Source organism: Aquarana catesbeiana, linkage group LG06 (genome assembly GCF_042186555.1).
Source record: "Aquarana catesbeiana isolate 2022-GZ linkage group LG06, ASM4218655v1, whole genome shotgun sequence".
Lineage (NCBI taxonomy): Eukaryota > Metazoa > Chordata > Amphibia > Anura > Ranidae > Aquarana > Aquarana catesbeiana.
The window spans coordinates 67,203,568-67,224,081 of record NC_133329.1 but is presented as its reverse complement, the minus strand read 5'-3'; the positions used below and the strand labels follow the sequence as shown (position 1 = coordinate 67,224,081).

General features: G+C 42.4%; 1 protein-coding gene across 4 annotated transcripts in view; it reads right to left on the bottom strand.

The window, feature by feature from the left end:
• Nucleotides 1-13,146: 13,146 nt before the first annotated feature.
• LOC141148578 (uncharacterized) overlaps nucleotides 13,147-20,514 on the bottom strand; it is a 202,464-nt gene continuing 195,096 nt past the window's right edge. For all 4 annotated transcript variants that reach the window (XM_073636141.1, XM_073636140.1, XM_073636142.1 and 1 more), the window contains one exon: nucleotides 13,147-17,672. In XM_073636141.1, the coding sequence (XP_073492242.1) occupies nucleotides 17,590-17,672 (83 nt within the window). In that variant the 3' untranslated portion in view covers nucleotides 13,147-17,589. The remainder of the gene's footprint in view (nucleotides 17,673-20,514) is intronic.

Here is a 20,514-nt window from a genome sequence, read left to right as displayed (position 1 = left end):
CAATACATTGATTTTTTCAAAAATGGCGCCGGGCTGCGAAATCACGCTACTGCGCATGCGCTGCCCGGCCGAGCGCGTACGAGCTTTCCCGAGCCCGGCCGGCTTCGGAACGGTGCATGCGCAGTTGGGTGGTTGGCTCGCGGCAATCTTTTCTGCGGGAAACGGTGCCATTGATAAAGTTTAATGGGCAGCCCGAATAGGGGGGCGGCTGCGAAGTCGCCGCAGGAGCGGCGCCGCCCCTGCACCACTGCCGCCCCGAGGCCTGGCCTCGGTGGCCTTGTGGCAAATCCGGGCCTGCTGGTGCCCATCTTTCTACCTTGAAAAAGTACCCACCATGCCTAGTAACCTGCACCCTGAAAAGGAATGTTGGCCCTCTCTGTCTCTGGGGGTCACCACCACCACCAGGCCTCCGGAAATTGGGGGGGGGGGGAGCGCTACATAACACTGATATTAAAGCGGTGTTCCAGCTGCGATTTTTTTTTTAAAAGTCAGCAGCTACAAACACTGTAGCTGTTGACTTTTAATAAGGACACTTACCTGTCCAGCGAGCCCACAATGTGGGTCCCCCGAGGCTGATCCGTCCATCGGATCAGGTGCTGACGCCACCATCTTAACGAAGCGAAACAGGCAGTGGAGCCTTGCGGCTTCACTGCCCCTTTCCTATTGCACATGCGCAAGTTGTGCAGCGCTTTGTGAATGGCCCTGTTGATTTCTGGGACACACACATGTCCCAGAAGACAATGGGGTAGGTCGCCGAAGAGGAGGAACTGAAGAAACAGCGCCGCGGAATAGGAAGAGGCATATTAGGAAGACTGCCTAGCAACAGGGATTTCTGGTAAGTAAACTTTTTTTTTTCAATTTTTTTTATATATTTTTTTGAGAATATTAATGTAATTTTTAATTTTAGGGTGGACCTCCGCTTTAACAGCTAACACTAGAAAGCAATAGGTCCCCACATATGTAATAGCAGGAAATCATCCAAATCATTAGACAGAGAGCAAAGAGTAACTTGGAGCAGGGGTGTACCTACTGGGGGTCGCAATTGCGACTTGTCCTCATGCTCCGGGGGGCCCGTGCGGCCCCCCTTTACACCAGGATAGAAGGGGAAGCGAGGGTGGCATAGAGAGAAACTTATGCCCTCTATTTTCCTCCTGCAGCCCCTGAAAGCCTGCTTCTCTCCTCTCCCTCAGGCATTCAGTGACTGCAGTAGGAAAATAGAGGGGATCAGTTTCTCCACATCTCCTGAATGTGTTCAGAAGCCAGGGAATGTTGGGAACCCATGGGATTGTGGAAGCCGACTTGAGGGAGTTAGAACCTGTCACTGAAGAGGGATTGTGCGCTATATACTTTTTAGAAACTCTCATACGCGGTAGGGCATATATAAAAAAAGTGTTGGGTCTTGTATCTAAATCAAAACTATTGTTTTCGTTTTATTAGAGTAGGAAAAAGTGAATGCTGCCTTTGTCTCCTCATTAAGGAGATTTACCCCCCACTAATTGTCATGATGACCATTGTTATGGGGGCAAAAAAAATGTATAAATTTTACATGGTGATCTTGCAATGGTGGGGACTACACATGGCCGCTGTAATACGCATGGTCTATTGTTGTCACCATCTGAACACCTGCCCTAAGAATAACATAAAAAATATAAGCTTTTCATATATATTTTTCATTGAAATAGTACCTGGTGATCCTACCAGCCCTTTGTTCAGCCACTTACTTTTATGGGGTGACAACTATCCCTCCATTGTCTTCTTGTGTTGTCACCCTGTCACATGCCCAATTGGTGGAGATGACAAAGAGCTGGGCTTAGGCATTGTCCACCTTTGCCACTATCAGGCAGCCACAGGAGTAGACAATCGCCCCCCTGGACCGCTCTAATGCCCCGTAAAAAGGCTGCACCGCTTCCACCGCAAACATGCCTAAAGGCGTCCTGGTGAAGAGGAGTCTCCACTGATGTCCTACCGAGGACAGAGCGCAAGTCACCCCCTGGCATGGATGGTGTATGATGTGTCTGAGCAGAGGCCAGCTCTGTGCCTCACCTGAGGCTCTCCTCCCCCAGCCAGGCCCGTCCAAGCCACCCCACTGCCCCTGCAGCCCGTGGCCGCCCTTCCTGGCCAGTTTGGGAACCTAGAGTCGGTGCAGCAGGTTCTGTCCAGCCCGACCCACCCTGTGAGCGGAGCTTCAGCCTGGGTTGGGGTCAGGAGGGGCAGGGAAGAGGGAGAGTGGGAGGAGGGCTGAGTCGTTGCACCATGGGCATTGGGTTGTACTTGCTACCTGGGCTAAAAATGATCTGTCTGCCCATGGGAAGCCAGAACAGAGCAATGGTGTGCAGCTGATGCTAGAGGGAGTGCATGTAGACAGGAAATGGCTTTAAAAGGCTGCCAGAGATCAGCAAGACTAAAATGAAAAAAATGAAAAAAATATTTTGTGGAAAAAAATGGCAATTGTTTATGACGCAAAGTTCTTTAGCAAACTACAGTAAATGTCAAGTTAGAGATCAGATCTACTTAATTCTTTTTGTCAATTGTACAGCAGTTTTTTTTTGTTCCTCAAAAGTTAAATGTGAAAGCAATGTTTAACTCAACATTTATCATTGTTATTTAGTAGGCGCTCTTACCTAAAACTTCAAATACAATCTCCTTCTCCTTGCTTTCAGGGCTGTAGATAATGGAACACTTATAGATGCCCCTATCAGAAATGGCCACGTTGGATATGTGTAGTGATGCATCTCCGTCCCCCAGGGATTCCACATTGAGGGACATCCTGGGATCTTGGATGGAGAAGTCTTTGTTGTCATATCTTAGGATGACTTTTCCCTGGAAACTCCACAATATGGCCAAAAAGTTTAAATCCAGTTGTCTATCCACAGAGAAGAAGCAGTTGAGGACGCTGTCGTTGGTGACAAGAGCCCTTTGTTGGGAAGGAGCGATTATATCCAAAGCTGCATCTATTGAGATACATCAACAGGTAAGATTAAGTAAAAAGTAATACTCATAAAATGCATCAGAGATCAAGGAAAATGAGTATGCGCTTGTGGGGAGGGTGAAAGAAAATAAAAAGTATACAAATTATAGTGTATGTAAAACCTTTTGTTCAGTTTTTCGCTAGGGTCAGGGTCAGGACCTCTGTCAGATTTCTGTCACCATCTCTGTCCATGTTGGGGAGATTTACCTCACTACTGGTCCTGGTGACCTTTTTCTCTAGTAGAGAAAATGGGAAACCCAAACTTTTTAAGTTGTCACTGGAACAAGAGGTGAGAAGATATCTTCCAATCAGGACACTTGGAGACATCCATTTAAGTTGGAAAGACCTCCTCTTACTTCCGGTTGTGTCTGTAGGACAGGAAGTGAAGAAAAACCTCCCTGACAAGACTCAAGAAAACCAAAAAATGAACAAATAACCTTACAGGGGTTATAACCATTCGCTACTCTATCCAAAACTAAGAGAAAAAGTACATTTTTATTTAGATTGAATGAATTTAACACTGTGAAACTCTATATTGATTAATAAAACATTAAATGTATATTTTTACATACAAATGTAGCCCAGTCTGCAGCTCTGGCAGGAGAGAGCTCTGTGTCTGTGCTGCACAGGGGACTTCTACACAAGCACAGATGCGGTAGACCAGGGGTGCTCAACCTGTTGAAGAGCGAGGGTCACGTAAGTGATTTGGTAACCGGTTGTGGGCCGCAATGAACTACGGGGTTTTACCTCCCTCAGAAACCACAAATGTAAACAAGCCCTTACTATCCTGAGCCCCCATAAGGTTGTTTCACACTGATGAGCTGCAGTGCACCTGTAGGTTTCCTGCGGGTTAGCTGCTTTCAGAAAGTGCACCAAACCTGCAGGTTATAATAGAAGTCTATGGCTCATTGCAGCTAACCCGCCGGAAAGCTTCAGGTGCACTCTGCTGTACCTGTGTGAAAGCAGCTTAATAACACTTTTTTATAAGTGCTAATACAGTAGGTCCATTGCAGAAGTGCAGTGTATGTGATATTCCTGCTTCTACTGGCATCATTCTCCAGGCTGCTAGAAAGGTCCCAGGCAAAGTGCACTTGGTATCACTCTGCCTGAGATTGAAGTCCGCGCGACAGAGGAAGCATAAGCTTATGCAGCTCCTGCTTCCTCCGTAGCTGCATACTTCATCTGCTGCCAGTTCCATGCACTCTGATGCTCTGGGATGGCGGGTTGGCAACCCCTTGATTGCAATCTGGGCTTGCTGACCCACCATCCCAGAGCATGGGCATGCGCTTCCCTAGTTTGAGGTTGAAGGTCACATCAGAGGGCTCAGAGGGCCTCATGTGCAGTAGAGACTCCTATTACAGAACAAAGAGCAGCCATTGTTAAGTTGCCCTGCATCCACTAGGGGTGCGCTAAGGATGTGAAGTGCTAGAGACTCTGAGGGGGAGTGTGGAGGACAGTGGGAGATGTAGTTTCCAAAGAGACTTAGCCTGTACTACAGTTCTGTTCCTAAACTTCAACTTTCCAAGGCAATGTGGAGAGGAGGAGGATTTATCATTTTCCCAGGCCGAGGAGAGTGAAAGAGGGACAAAGTGTCAGCCATTCCAAAGCATCTGAAGATGCCCTGAATGCTGGTTGAGCCTGTTCCTGACTGAGGAGTTGGATGATGGGGACACTGACCAAGGTACACTTTGCCGGTGAGCAGAATAAGATCCCCCTGTTGACACAGTGGTGAGAGGCTGCTGGCCAACCCTGCATTACACCCTGCTAAAAGAGGAACATAGTTGTTTGTAAGGAATACAGTGACAATGCTTGCATTAGTTCCTAAAGGGACTTTTCCCTTAAGTGCTCCACCATATTGGTTGGGCTCAATGAGCTAGCCAGCAGAAGAAATAGGGAAGCATGCTACTGACTGCTGATACTGAACTGTTATTTGGATACACATATATAGATATAATCCCCCCTCCCCCAGTTATAGTTGCTCCTTACAGGGTTTATGAGGGGCTGTGTTTTAAAAAAAAATATTGTTGCGGCAGCATATTATTCCTTTTGCCTAATTGTTGTAGTATATTTATCTTACTGTTTAATCACTGCAGTGTAATTCCCTTACCGTTTACAGTATTCATTAAAGTATATTTCTTGGTTTACCCTGTTGCATGACATCGCTGACTCTTATTTGTAGCCTAGAGCTGGCCTTCCAACTGTTTTCCTGGGAGTTGTGTAAGCTACAACAAGCAGGAATTTCATTGGTTGCTCGTAGGACTGATTCAAACTGACCCGGGTATGGTTCAAGCAGAGTTTGGCGAACTTCAGTTTGGATGCTGAACCCAAACCCTGCTGAAATCAAGGGAGGTCAAATCTGACAAATCAAAAATGCCAATTTTTTGGCTAATAGACAAGAGGTTGTCAAAAATTAGCACGGAAAGGGTTTGGGTACTTCCCTGGGGAACATATACCAAAGCTAAAAAAAAAATCATTTAAATAACATGCCTAGGGGGTGTCCTAACCCTGCCTCTGAAGAAGCACATCTCTGTGATATGCAGAAAGTGCTGCAGTTGTACTGACATTTACAAAGGAAAAAAATGTTTTAAATTGCTGGCAAATGACATTTCCCAAACGGCTTCTTTATATATATATATATATATATATATATATAAAAAAAAAATCATTCTTGCTGTAGGATGTGCTACAACAAAAATTTAATTTACAAAGAAATAAATTATACAGTTTAATTGCAAGCAAATTACATTTCATTGCTTTTTTTAATGCCGCAGAGACCCCTCTAAATAACACCAAAATTAAAAACTAAAAAAAAAGAAGCTGGCAATGAAATGTCATTTTTTGGTAAATAAACTGTATAATTTTCTCTTTGTAAATGTCACTTTTGCTGTATATTACAGCAAGAATGGAAAAAAAAATTAGAGAGTCCCCTTTGGGGTATTGAGGTATATTTACTAAAGCTGGTGCATGGTAGTCAATCAGCTTTTAACTCCAGCTTGTTCAGTTAAGCTTTGGCAATAAAACCTGGAAGCTGATTGGTTTCTATGCAGAAGTGAGCCTGATTTTGCACTCTCCAGATTTAGTAAATAAACCCCTTTGAGTCTGGTATAGCTTTTAAGGGGGTACCCCACACAAAAAATGTGTACAGTACTCTAGGAATTCCATACCAGATCCTTCAGGTCTGGCATAGATTTTAAGGGAACACCCATGCAAAAATCCATATCAGACATTTAAAGTGATTGTTAAAGTAATTAAAAATAAATAAATAAATAAACATGTCTATATTTACCTGCTGTGTGCAATGGAATTGCACAGAGCGGCCGCAAACCTCCTCTTTTCGGGCCACCACTGGCGCTTCTGGCCCCTCCCCTCTGCCCAGTGCCCCCATGGGAAGCCGCTTCCGAGCCCCGCCGCTGCTGTGTCCATTGACACAGACCGTGGGACTCGCCCCGCCCCCTCGTCACTGTCTTTGATTGACAGCACTGGTAGCCAACAGCTCCCGGTGCCCCAGCAAAGCCAGCGAGACCTGGACGTGAGAGGAGAGAAGAACTGCAGACATGCACAGTGCTGGATCGAATGAGGGCTCAGGTAAGTAAAAGGAAAGAAGGGGTGAGGGGGGATGCTGACACCAAAACATGCAAGAAATGCATTAAGGTAAAAAATGTTTAGACTTTATAATCACTGCAAATCTGCAAAGTAGGCATGTAACAAAGAGGGCATAAGTGTGTGCCCCCACCCTCTCCTGAATCGTACCAAGCCACATACCTTCAACATGGGGAGGAAGTGCCTGACCAGAGGGACCCCCTGGCAAAGCATTTTGTCCCCATGTTGATGGAGGACAATGGCCTTTTTCCACCAACCCCCACCCGGTGGTTGTTGATGTATGTGAGCAGGGACTTATCGGAATCTGGAAGCTCCTTCTATCCCTGCCCCTCTGCTTACATGTCTGGGGATTCCCAGGCACATAAGTAAATTTGCCAGTGATGTCAGCAGTTAAAGTGGTTGTAAACCCTTACAGACCACTCTAACCTACATGTAAGCCTAGATTAAGGCTTACCTGTAGGTGCAAGAAATATCTCCTTAACCTACACGGTTAAGGAGATATTTTCCTAAAAACGGGCACCGATGCCTATGGCGCATGCACTCCGTAGACAACGGCACAGGCGCACTGAGCATGCCATTAGTGAAGGCGATCATTGACGTCTCCCACGCGCATGCGCCGGAGTGACGCCATCGCTGCTCCGGCCAGTCACAGCGCCGGAGCAGCGATACCTGGAAATCACTCCGGGTATCATGGTGGCGAAGGAAGACGTGAACAAGGGTCGCTGAGCTAGTATGCTATGCATACTAGCCCATTATGCCTTTGTCCTGCAGGGTGTTTTTTTTTTTTTTTGACAGGGTTTACTTCCTCTTTAATAGGGAGGAGGGAGGTGCCTTCCTTAGCAATCAATGACAAAGGGAAGCTGTCATATATAGAAGTGGTAAAAATACCTAACCTATACATGATATTTTATTCACTTCAAACAGGCAGCCAAAGGGGCGGTAGCTTGGGTGTTTGTCCAAATGCACAAACAGCCAACCATTGTCTTATCCCTAGTTGCAAGTTAAATGCTTTTGATGATAACAGTGAACAAGACAAACAGGGAGGGCAAATCTCGCTAACGGGGGCACAGACAGCAATAAAAACCATACAGATGTTCTAAATTTTAACAAAAAAAGGTTTTGTCTTTAGTTATACTTTAATCTTTTCATGGTGGTATTGATCTGTGTATTTAAAGGTAAAGATCTGGTATAATAAAGGTAAAGGTTATCATATTTGGAGTTAAACCCAAAAAAAGGGGTTGCGGCTATTATTTTCCACACTTTGGTTTCCTGTATTTTTTTTTTTTTATTATCATGAATGATCAGATTGTTGCTCTGTGGGTGGTATTTGGGTAGTTGAATGTGGGGTTGTATAATTCCATTTCTGGTATCATCCTTGCAGTTAAATTAACAGCCATTCCCTTCACTAATGTCTAATGAATAGTAAAAACTATGACCGCCACTTATATCTCGCCAGATGGGAAAAAAAAACGCAAACAGTCTAACTCGGAGTAGGAGTGGTTCTCGATCTCAAATGATCTGGGTTCCTGGTGCCTTAATGTCACTAGAAGAAGCTTAAAAAGTGATGATGCAATGGCATATAGTGCCTTCAAGACTTTCTCACCTGCACTTTGGGAAAAGTGTTTTTCATTTTGCACTGCTGTAGGGCTCATGCTACATATTTAGTGGACATGCCCCTTTACTGTCACATTCTGGACCAAGGTATTTAGTCTTCTTATTCTGCAGGGACATTTATAAAAGACCCCTGGCGGGCTATCCTACATTGCATGACTGATCTGTTCGACTAGAAGCTAGCAAGTACTGTATACTTTGGGCTGAAGGAATGCACACAGATCCCACCCATTGATTGTGCGCATTAACCTGTTCTTATGATCAAAAAACATGATCAATGTTCCTGAAGAATCCACTTGGAAGCATCTTTTTATGTACTGCCACTGCTGACCACACATTAGTTCCATCTTGGAACCACCTTCATCTTTGCCATTGCTCTCCAGGCCAGACCACAGCTTAGAGTAGTGCAAGAATCTCCAGAAAACCCTTATAAGAATCGAGAGTGACCATTGGCACTCTGCATGGAGACAGCCATATTCTCCACATATGTTAATATACTGTAGATTGTGTGACCACAGGACAGGTATCCAGCAACCTTATGATTGTGAGGTGACACTTGTGACACTTTTTGCTATACTAGTTTTTTGATAGAGTGGACAGATTTAGAATGCTTGTCAGTTTTTATTGCTGTCAGCCCCCCGTTTAGGAGTTTCACCCTCTCTATTTGTCCTGTTTATCATTTTCATTGAAAGTGAAAGTAAAAGAAAATCCCAAATTTTGGGTTGTCCCCAGAAAAGTACTGTAATAGAGGGGAAATCTTCCAATGGGGACACTGGTTCTAGTGACCTGGGGGTCCCTAAGGAATTCCCCTAATTTGCAGGAATGTCCTATCACTTTCTGTTTGGCTATGGGACAGGAAGTGAAGGGAAATCTCTGCAATGGAACACCGATGGCGAAAAAAATCTGTCAGGAGTTATAACCCTTTCTTGCTCCATCCAAAATGAAAAAAAAAAGAAAGTTTTACTTTAATGAAGCAACTTGAGGTCACTAGCTTCCTCCTAAGAATCTGAGCACAGTCCTTGAAGCAGAAAATATTGGGCTGAGGTATTTTAGAGTTTTATATTTAAGAGTTTTCACCTTTTCTGCAATGCTGACTCTAGTACAAGAGGGATAGTAGCAGCACACAGTCAATGGTATTCTCACATTGATTTGTACTCACTAATGTCCTTGGATAATTGGATGCCTCATTCCAATATCTTCCAAATCAGATTCACAAAAGCAAGTCCCTCAGTCAGCTCCAGTGAAATTCAACAGAATTGCCCCCCCAGCTAGCCAAGGTGAGATCTCGATGAGCAGAAGACACAGGACAGGTCTGCCCAGAAGGGCAGCAGCCCCCCAGACTGGGAACTCCTCCTTTAGGACAAGGACCCTTCTGTTCCAAGCCCCAGGCTATTTATGCTCCCTCCCAGCCACCATCTGGGCACCTCTCCCCAGGGATTGGCCAGGGCTTCATAAACATTCAGCTGCTGATTCGGCTTGCCCTGCACACTATAATTCAGAACCCTCCAGAGAGACAGAGGAAAGCAGTCAACCCTGCAGCCAGAAGAACATAGAACAAACCAAAATAACCACATTGCAACTGATTAACTGATTACAGTGAGCTAGTAACTAAATTGACCTAACTTAGCACCTATCTAGAAGAATGCTACATTTGCTTGCAGCAAAGTTAACACTAGCAGGGAGCTGGTAGAAACAACGTATCCCATTTTTTGAAGTTAAAAACAGGGTGGACAAAAGTATGGCCAATGAAAGGCTTATTGGTATCCTAGATGATAAGCAATAGATCTAAGAACCTTGGGTAACACTACACCACTCATAAAATGCTAGTCTTAGTTACCTTTGTTGCACTGGAGGGCACACTATGATCCTGGTTCCCAATCTTCTTAGGGCTAGTCATATTCGCTCCCTGTACACCCATATGTGAGGGTAATGGTGCCACCACTGCTTGTGCCAGTCCCGGATCTATTATCTTCTTTTCTACTCTTTTTTACCCCTCTGCCTCTTCTCTCTAACATTGTACTAAAGTTGTTTTCCTCCCACTGTGAACATGGTATACAGTTATCACTCTCTTGTCAAGGCTGCTTTGTACATCCATCTATTTATTTTAGCTCTGTTATGCATTAAAATTAAACAGTATAGATACAACCATCATATAATTCAGAGTTGCACATATGAAGTAGAGTATCCTTGAAATTACTATATCTTGGATGTTGGTTAATGATTAAGCAGTAAATGACCATCAACTCTTTTGACAACTCTACAGAGGGCTTGTTCTGCTTGCATGCTGTATCTGATATTAATTAAGGATGGTTTCTTTCTTGAAAATGTAACAGAAGTATTAAAACTGAAAATTGTAAACCTTACAAGTCAGGTGTAGCAAGAGAAAAAGCAACATTCCCAGAATAGTCATATCCATTGTACCCAGGCCTTTGTTGAATGGGTGCAATTCACCCGTTGTGCCAACACTCTAAACAAACAGTCACATGAATTTCACTGTAGAAGACAGTAGGATCTCACATGCTCAGGATCTCTTTGTGGTCCTGCCTTTAAAAAGAACATTTTAATATTCACTATTAAAATAAAGAGGTCAATATACTTACACGTCTGCCATACAAGAATTGGGAACAAGGCCTTGATGCTGGACATTTTTGGGAACATGGGCGTGTGGAGATCCAGCAATTTGTGTTATTATCACTTTCACTTTCCAGAAAGAGTCAGGAGGGGGACAAGTGAGGACACCTGCTCTTCATATCAAGTCCTGTCATTCAGTCTGAGGAACACTAAGGGGGGAGAACATCTACAGCCAAATGTAACAGGCAACGAGACATCTACAGTATGCTGAATAAAGAATCTTGTATTTATCTTTAAGGAGAATGCTTACAAATATAGATATCATAGATTTTTTTTCTGTACATTTTCCCCTAAAAAAATGAGGGGGAGTGAGGATGCGAGAGACGGGGATTAGATATATGGCTTTTGGCATCTAATAAACCCATCTTTGAGAAGATCAATCAGATTATTTATATTTATATGTGAGGAGATTCCACCTCTCTTGTTGTCTCTTCCCTCCTCTCTGGGGCATAAATATAGCTGCTTTGATATGCGGACAGAGTCTTAGGATATACACCTTTTTTATATATTTGTTATGGGGTTTTTTTTTCTTCTTTTATGAATGTTGTCTTGTTTTCTAGTGTGCTGTACCAATTTGTACACTTATTTAAAATGAATAAAAAGAATTCAAACCAAAAAAATTAACCACTCTATTCATTACCACTCTATATATTTCTAAAATTTGAGAATTTTAAATTGAACAGGTATTACCAATATGAAAAGCTAGAGTACAAGCCCTCCAACTTTTTTGATGTAAAAAAAAGCATTGTTAATTTGAACATTCTATAGAGTAAAATGACATCCCTAAAGCCACACGTGACATCAAACTAAACACAAAAAACACACAAACTTTGCATCTTGACATGCTACCATTTTGTATAAAGAAAATCATAGTGTAATGGAAAAAATCATTTCTAAGCCGTATTATGTTTTTCACATGCTGGCTTTGACTTGGGCGAGGCTCAAAGGTAATGATGAGCAGTTTTGATTAATCAAGGGTTTGGTTTATTTTGTTCGAAATTTAGAAAGCCCAAACTTAGAGAAAAATCCTACTAAAGTCTATAGGGAAAGGGGGGACATTTCTTAAATTTTGACCATTTTTAGGACTAATAGGCAAACTATTGTAAAACAAAAAATGGGGGACATGCGTTTTACCAATGCAAAAAAAAGAAAGAAATTATACCAATAAACAGGAAGTTTGGCCATTCATGTCACTTTGGGAGATTGAAAATATGCAAATCCTTTAAATAATGTGCTTTAAGAGAACTTAAAGCTGTACGTGATGTTACAGAACAGTATGATTTTCACAGACAGTCTCAGTGACAGTTTACACTAGCAGTGCCAATTTGGCTGTTGAATTTTTCTTTTCCAATTAAAGTAGCTTGGCTTGCATACAGCAGCAGCACCCCAATCTACTTTGATTGCGTTTTGAAAAAAAGGTATTTTTTCAGGTAGACATAGCAGTAACCCATACTTTTCATCAAATTGTAATAGACCCATTTTAACCAACAGATAGAAATTGGCCAGTAGTTTACTGAGGCTATCCTTGTTCTCACTAATGTGAAATTGTCCTGCCTGTTGGCCAAGTTGAGAATTTATATAATTAAGAATTAAAAAGCCATGCAGCAAAAAAAAATCCTCTATGGGTGGGCCAGCAGCTAAAATTGACCACTGACTTCAAATCAACCACAAAATAAAAATGAGAAAGAAAAATGCCTCCAATAATAGGAACCAAAAGGCAGCAAAAGGGTTTATTTTCCAAAGCTAGCAATCATAATTAAAATACTGACTCCTAACTGAACCTAACCTCTTCCTATACAGTTTTTCAGGTTTCCCTACAACAGCTTCCAGTTCACTGAGTCTATGGCGGCTCTGTGCCACACTCCTTTTAAATTATTGGGGCCGGCTTCTCCAAAAACCCTCCTATTGGCCCCCCTAAGCCTGCTGGCTATAGTTCAAGGGTAACGTGGTGCATTATGGCTTAAATGTAATTCTCCCTGCACTCTTCTGCACAAAAATTAGTACCGAATATATATATGAACCTATAGGATTTTCCTTGAACCGATCCTGAGCCTCATCCCTACTCAAGGATATAAAGGAAGATATGGATACAAAAAACAATAATAACATACAATCTCATTGAAACAGTTTGGCAAGAATAATGTTACATAACAATATATAAAATTTGTAAACCCTTGTTTAAAAAAAAAAAAAAATAACAAACGTCATACTTACATCCACTGTGCAGTTTGTTTTGCACAGAGTGGCCCCGATCGTCCTCTTCTGGGGTGCTGATACCCAGGAAAAGCAGGGGTAACCAGGTCTGTTAAGCTGTACAAAGGAGACTGGACTCAAACTAAGTGCAATTATAATAATATTTATTAATAACACAGCAAAAAACATTCAACAACACAAACAGAACACAAGTGAAAGAGAAACACGGGTAATAAGTGAAACCCAGTGAAAAACTTCCTACCTAATGTAGTGCCCACCCCAATTCTCCGGGAGCCTGAGGGTGACCCTCAGAGGTAGGGAGGGCTGACATACTTCCTCAGGGTGCAGGTTACTAGGCATGGTGGGTGATGAACAAGTTAGAAAGATTGGGCGCCAGTCACTTTTATGCTTAAACAAAGAGAAGCTTATTTCTCACAACAGGAAAAATGTGGGAGAGAGGGGTTAGGGCACAGGACACCCTTAGTCAAAAATAGTAACAGTCAGCAGACAGGCAGATTGGCAGACTTCTTAGATAAAAATGGTGAGATAAGGTAGACAGCAGTACATGAAAAGAGAGCCTTTAAGCTGAACCAGCACATCTGTACTTTATAGAATAGACTGTCTTCTCTAGTAACTGAACTTAACTCATGGAAGGTGCAGGAATTCTATGGATGATTCCTCTTGACGCTTTCCCATGCTCTCCATATATTCCCGGTCCATGCAAGAGTCACCTCTGGTACTTCATCTCAGGTCTCCATCCCTCTCAGAATTGTTTCAGGATATTTAGCAGGCTTTCCTCAGCATAATCTTGAACACCCGAATAGGCGTTGGATAGACCTAGCAGCCAGGAGAGCACCTGGATAGGCCTCAGGCTTCAGGCCTAGCAGACAGGAGCTGTTTCATACACATCTACCCAGACCGCAGACTGGGCGGGAAGAACCTAGATCACCTGACTCTCTCCAAATAAATAGCCTCTCCCAGCATTCATAGCGGCGAATCTGAGAAAGGTATGTTTATTCATAACCTGAATGAATGCACTGTAGCTCATCACACTAATGTCAAAGGCAACAGCGCCCCCTGCTGACAAAAGGGAGAAACCACAGCTAAACAGGATTAGGAGAAAAGCCATTTGACCTCTAAACACTACAAAATAGCCAGTCTGGCTACCACCCAGCATAACACAATTTACCTGTAACCCTATTTTATGACGAGGGTGCTACACTAACAAACTAACTATGATGCATTACGATATATACAAAGCAAGGGGGAAGATTGGGTAAGGAGGCAGGGTCAGGCAAGACTTGGAGGTACAAGGAACAGCGGATGAGATGGGTCAGAAAGGGGGCCAGAGCCAGGATTAGGTACAAGGGGAACAGGTAGAAGCAATGGGATCAGGGGAACGGGTACAGAAACAGGATCAGGGTAACAGGTACAGAAACAGGATCAGGATATTTGGCACACAGGACAAAACATTGAGGCGCTATGGAAAGCTAGAGGTGGGGTAAATACCCTCCCAACAGCCAGCATCAGGTGCAGACTAATACTTGAAACTTGCTGGCTGGTATATATATATATATATATATATATATATATATATATATATATATATATATATATTATACACACACAGTATCTCACAAAAGTGAGTATAACCCTCACATTTTTGTAAATATTCTATTATATCTTTTCATGTGACAACACTGAAGAAATGACACTTTGCTACAATGTAAAGTAATGAGTGTACAGCTTGTATAACAGTGTAAATTTGCTGTCCTCTCACAATAACTCAACACACAGCCATTAATGTCTAAACCGCTGGCAACTAAAGTGAGTACACCCCTAAGACCCCTGGATTATGTGGGAAGACGTTCTCCCGACTGAGATGCATATGATTTGGTTAAGATCAATGTATAAAGCCAACAATAGCTCAATGGTCCAAAGCGATTAATCATAATCTAAAATGGGAGGAATTGGCATATAAACATAGGAGAAGCCCTAATACATTTTTGAACATTTGGTCCTGATGGTTTGTCTCCAACTTATCTTAATAAATAGTTGAGCATAACAATGATGCTGAGGAAAGTTAGTAATGAGATGGATTCATGGTGGAGGATAACTGTATATGCATATATATGTCACTAGGGGGTAGTAACTTAATTATATTGAACATAATGGTTGGCTTTATATTGTTAATTTCATGTAGGAAAAATGTAATTGTTAAATTTAATTCGATGTGATAAAAGGTTTACAGCAAAATTCAAAATGCAACTGCAAGGCATAATCTTTTTTTTTTTTTGCGGGATTTATTTTTTTTTTGTTGTTGTTGTTGGGTGGGGTTGTTTTGTGGGAATGATTTGTGTGTTTTGAAGTTTTGTTTTGTCTTTTTGTTTCAAAAATTCTTTATTGATAAAAGAAATGAAATGATGTAAAATAACTTGTAAGGTAATGATTATTATTAATTGACATCAACATTTAAGGAGGAGTATACAGTACCTGCTACAAAACCAACCTAAGTAGTACTGTAGCCTGCTATACATATACGGTAAGTAATAGAAGGAAAGCAGGAAAGGGTGGGGGATAATGGAGAAGCAGTGATAGGGGGAAAGGCAAGTAGTAGAGTTTTTTTTTATTTTTGTAAATTTGAAAATGAAATAAAAATTACTTGATTGAAAAAAAAAAAAGTACACAATAACACACATAAATATGTGAATGCAGCGTCAATGTAAAAAGTCACTTAATGGTTATGTGTTGACAGTCTTATTATGGAAAAGTGTACCTATCCTTATAGGACCCGTTCTTCTCTCTATGGGATGCTTCAGGCTGGGATGTTCCAGACTACAGGTGAACTCTGCCCCCTGGTCTCTGCTGAGTAATGGGGTGAATGTCAGAAATGACTTATTGGAGAAGGTCTTATCCAGGGGCGGATTAATGCACAGGCTGGTCTAGGCCCCCGATTGGCCATGATATTTTTATTAATTTATATATATCTATGTATATGTAGAATAAAAAACATGCCTGCGTGTTATACGAATACGCCGATAAATGTTTTTTTACCAGTGGGGGGCGGGGATCAGGCGGTCCGCCCCGGGTGCCACCCATTGGGGGGGTGTCAGGCCAGCTGTACCGCCTCTCCTGGTCCTGGGACAGTGCTGCCAGCATACTTTAAAGTTGAGAAAACATTACTGCCAGCCCTTTCTCATGCACAGTTCCTCGTGTGTCACTCTCAATAAAAAAGGAAGTCTCTTAATACCTCAATTAAAGCCGCTCTGTCTGGCCGCTCTCCTACTCCCTCTCCACCTCCTTCCTGAGTGTAGCCCTTGAGTGCAGGAGGAGAGCGGTCATGTGACCTTCAATGAAACAGCAGAGGAGAGCAGTCACATGATCGGATCACGAAGAACGGCGTTAATTGAGGTATTTAGAAGCTTTGATTTACAATAAGTGACACAGGAGGAGCGGTGTATGAGAAAGGGCTGGCAGTGATGTTTTCTCAACTTTAGAGTATTCTTTCCCAGGAGACCCCCAGTGCAGGGGGGCTTTATAATGAAAGAGGCCTGTGTGATATGCAGGCAAATGGGTCTGTGTACTATGCAGATGTCTGTGTACTGTGCAGGGAAAGGGGTCTGTGTACTGTGCAGGGAAAGGGGGCTGTGTTATGTGCAGGGGGTCTGTGAACTGTGCAGGGGGTCATATTAAAGAAAATGAAGACACCTCAGCAAGGTCACTTCTGCAACTTATAAGAGGACGGAAACTACAATCAGTGTTTCCAAACGTTGATATAGCACTCCGACTGTTTATGACTTTGCCTGTAACCAATGCCAGTGGGGAGCACTCTTTTTCAAAACTGGGACTAGTTAAAAATAGACTGAGTTCTACTATGGGCCAAAACAGACTGAATCACCTGTCTTTGATGTCAATTGAAAGTGACATTTTGCACAAATTAGATTTTACCAGCCTCATTAAGGACTTCTCTGTTAGAAAAACAAGGAAGAAAAACTTCTAAAGGTAGGAATATGTATGATTGTTCTGCTGTTGATTATTGCTTGCTTTTATGTGCTGCTGCTGCTGCTGTTTATGGTATTTGTATGGCTTTTATCCTATTGGAATATTACACAGCATTTTGATTGGTCTCTGTCAGGATGTTGTGATTTTGTCTCAGTTAAACAGGAGCTGCTGCAGACGTTTTTGACCTAACTATTGGTTTAGAAAGATAAAATCTGTTACCAGCTTGCAGGTGTATTTTGAATGCTTTTTTTTCTGTGGCATTGCTGTTTATAGTAGGATCATGTCTGAATGTGTTTGGGCTGTAGACCTGAGAGTTGCACTTGAAGCGTGTAATATAGGTCTACCCTTTTACACATGGCACTAAATAATTTATTTTCTGGTAAAGCATGCTTAGGAGGGGGCCACACAAAAAGTAGCCCAGGGGCCTGTGACCACCTTAATCCTCCACTGGTCTTATCTTTCGGCTCTTTTGTTTTCTTATCATAGACTTTTTAGACATCTTTAGGTAGCTCTGTTACAATCGGATGTGAGTCTGTTCCAGGTTCCTTTTTAAACCAGATCACTTTCAGATTATCTGGGAAATATCATAAGATATTACAACAGTCCTCGTTATCTTCTTCCAGGTTGGGAATTTTGATCTCTCCAACTTGTGGGCGCCAGGGCAGATCTGCAACACAAAGACCAACAAGCCAGTTCATATTTCACAATGGGTTGGATTCTTTAAAATGCAAAGATGCAGTTAATGCAAAATAATGTTCAGGTCTGATCACTTCAGTCCTGTAGGAAACTTTTTCAATGCTACTGTAAAGCATGTAAAAACAGGTAGTACCACATACAAACTTACTATACACACATTCTGATGTCACCACATGAGAACATCAAAGACCCACCCACAAACTAGAGCATAGGTGAGTGAAGAAGAGCACCAGCTATCGGGGGAGTGAGGGATAAAGTAAGTATAGTTGCTTTTTCTCCTCTCTCTCTCGACAAAATGAGCATTTAACCCTTGTAATGGTGGGATAATCTCACTGCAAGGGTCATTTTTCTTCCACAGTTTAGCTTAAGATCAAATGGGGCGGTTTTCAGGCGCTTTAGCGCTGGAAATAGCCTCTGTTAAGTGCCTGAAAATCGCCTTCCATTCATTCCAGTGTGACTTTTCACACTGGAGTGGTGTGCTTGCGGGACAGAGAAAAAAAAGTCCTGCAAGCAGCATCTTCAGGGCACTGTATACAGCGCTCCCAAATTGCCCCTGCCCATTGGAATGAATGGGCAGCGCTTTCAAAGTGCCTTAAAAGCGATTTGGAAATGCTGCAAAACGGGAGTTCTTAGCGCCTTTTTTGGGGTTAAAAGCACCCTGCTAGCGGCCGAGAGCGGCACGAAAGCCCTGCTTAAACAGCAGTGAAGTGCTGCTAAAACGAGCAGCGCTTTACCGTGAACACGCCCGTGACCCTAGTGTGAAAGGGGTCTTAGGCAAATTCAGATTTGAAATGAATAATAAGAAGCAGCATGGTACTGATTATTTTTTAGGGATCTACAGCCATTTGAACAATTTTTTTCCTTCACTTACTGTGCGCGTTGGGCACATAAAAAGCTGTATACACCATCCATGTCTCAGCTTATCCCAGCCATTTTGGCAGAAGAAGAGACATAGCACAGTGACATTGCCTCTTCCTTTCTCCTTCAGTTCATGATTTAAAAAAACTGTTAACTGATACCAAGACCTTTTTGTCTGCCCATTGAATGGTAACACAGACCCTTTCCATTAACCAATACACACTTCAGTCTAGAAACCCTAATAAAAATGTCAGACTCAACAGACCTGAGTACCTTGAGTTGTAACAGTCAGACTGTCGTAAATAGCTTAGGTGTGGGGGATTGGCCAATACACATTCCTGATTAACTGGAGTGAATTGAGAGGCTCTTTCAGGGCACTTTGCAGGCGCTTTTTTTAGCACTATAGCGCCTGCAAAGCGCCTCGGTGTGAAAGCAGCCTTACTAACAGGAATCCTCAGTGTTTGCAGTGCCTGAGGGCACAGTGGGCCCAATCCCGCTTGGAGCCTGTGTACCCAGCACACATTGTACCCGCTGAGGAGATGTCACTGAAGTTAGGCCTTAATGAATTAAAAACCTGACACATTATGGACAAGATGATACAATTACAGTTATATTCCCAAATAAATGGATGATTGCTAAAATGATTTAAGGAATAATTTCACATTTATTGAGAAAAAACAATCCCTGGGGCTGTGCATTGCGGACATGGATGTCAGCAATCTAGCTCTGCACACCTCGGGCACACTGGCAATCCTACCTACATGTTACCATGATGTTACCCCCTCAAAAACTACACCTCACAGCACCCCGACAACCCAACCACCCTCTTACGACATGAGATAGATGGATAAAGCCAAATCTAAATCTAAGCCGCAATCAGACTCAAAGCCTCAATGCAGGACAACAATCAAGAATATTTTTATAGCCACCAAACAATTGCTCGTGCTTGGAAAACCCCATCTCTTAGCTCAGTGTTTCTCGACCTTTTTTTCAGTCAAGACACCCTCTAAAATTAAGGACAGTCTTGGGCACCCCATTCTAAAATGTAAAAAAATATTCTAATAGTTTTACATAATACATCAACATCCACATGCGTAGGACACCCAACGTTAGAGGTGATTTATTCTTCCAAATCCAATATACTTTTGCACACTGGTTCTGACTAGTATTCCAATGTTTCTCTTCTCCCTCAGTCTTTCTCAATCACTTAGCTAATGTAACACCAGCGCTGACAGAGAGGGGCAGGGGAGGGTCATTGATTGTTAGGGTGCGGGTGGCTAGAAGGTTGTAATGGAGCACAATAAAAACCTGTGGCTTTGTGAAACTAAAAGGCAGCCTTCATCCATCTGCTGGCTTGTATACAATTTTGGGGCAATTTTTAGGCATTTGGCCAAGGCACACCTGAAGAAACCTCAAGGCACCCTGGTTAAAAAATATGTCTTAGCTATCTAGGATACAGGATACATTTGTCAATGAAAAATTAACCACGATTTTAACAAATAAGCCTCTGTAAATTTCTCTCAGTATGGCAACCCTGGCCCAACTACTCCCCTCCTTATCAAACCTTATGTTATTATTTGAATATTGGAGGCGATTTCTCTCACCTTAAAAGGAGAAGTTTAGGATTTAAAAAAATATACATACTCACCTCTATGCTGCCCAATGTCAGGTCACATGACCACCGATCCCTCCGTTCTAGTTCTGTACATCTGTGTACATCTGTGAAAGTTATAGAGTCTACAAGCTGTGGTGCAAATCATAAAAAAATGATCACACCTGAAGTACTGGAGTACTGAAGTACTGGCATTTCTTGCGACCCGAACAAGCCAGGAAAGTACAAATACCCCCCAAATGGTCCCTGTTTTGAAAGTATATTCCAAGGTATTGAATAAGATGCATGGTGAGGTTTTTGATGTTGTCATTTTTTCCCACAATTCTTTGCAAAATGAAGATTT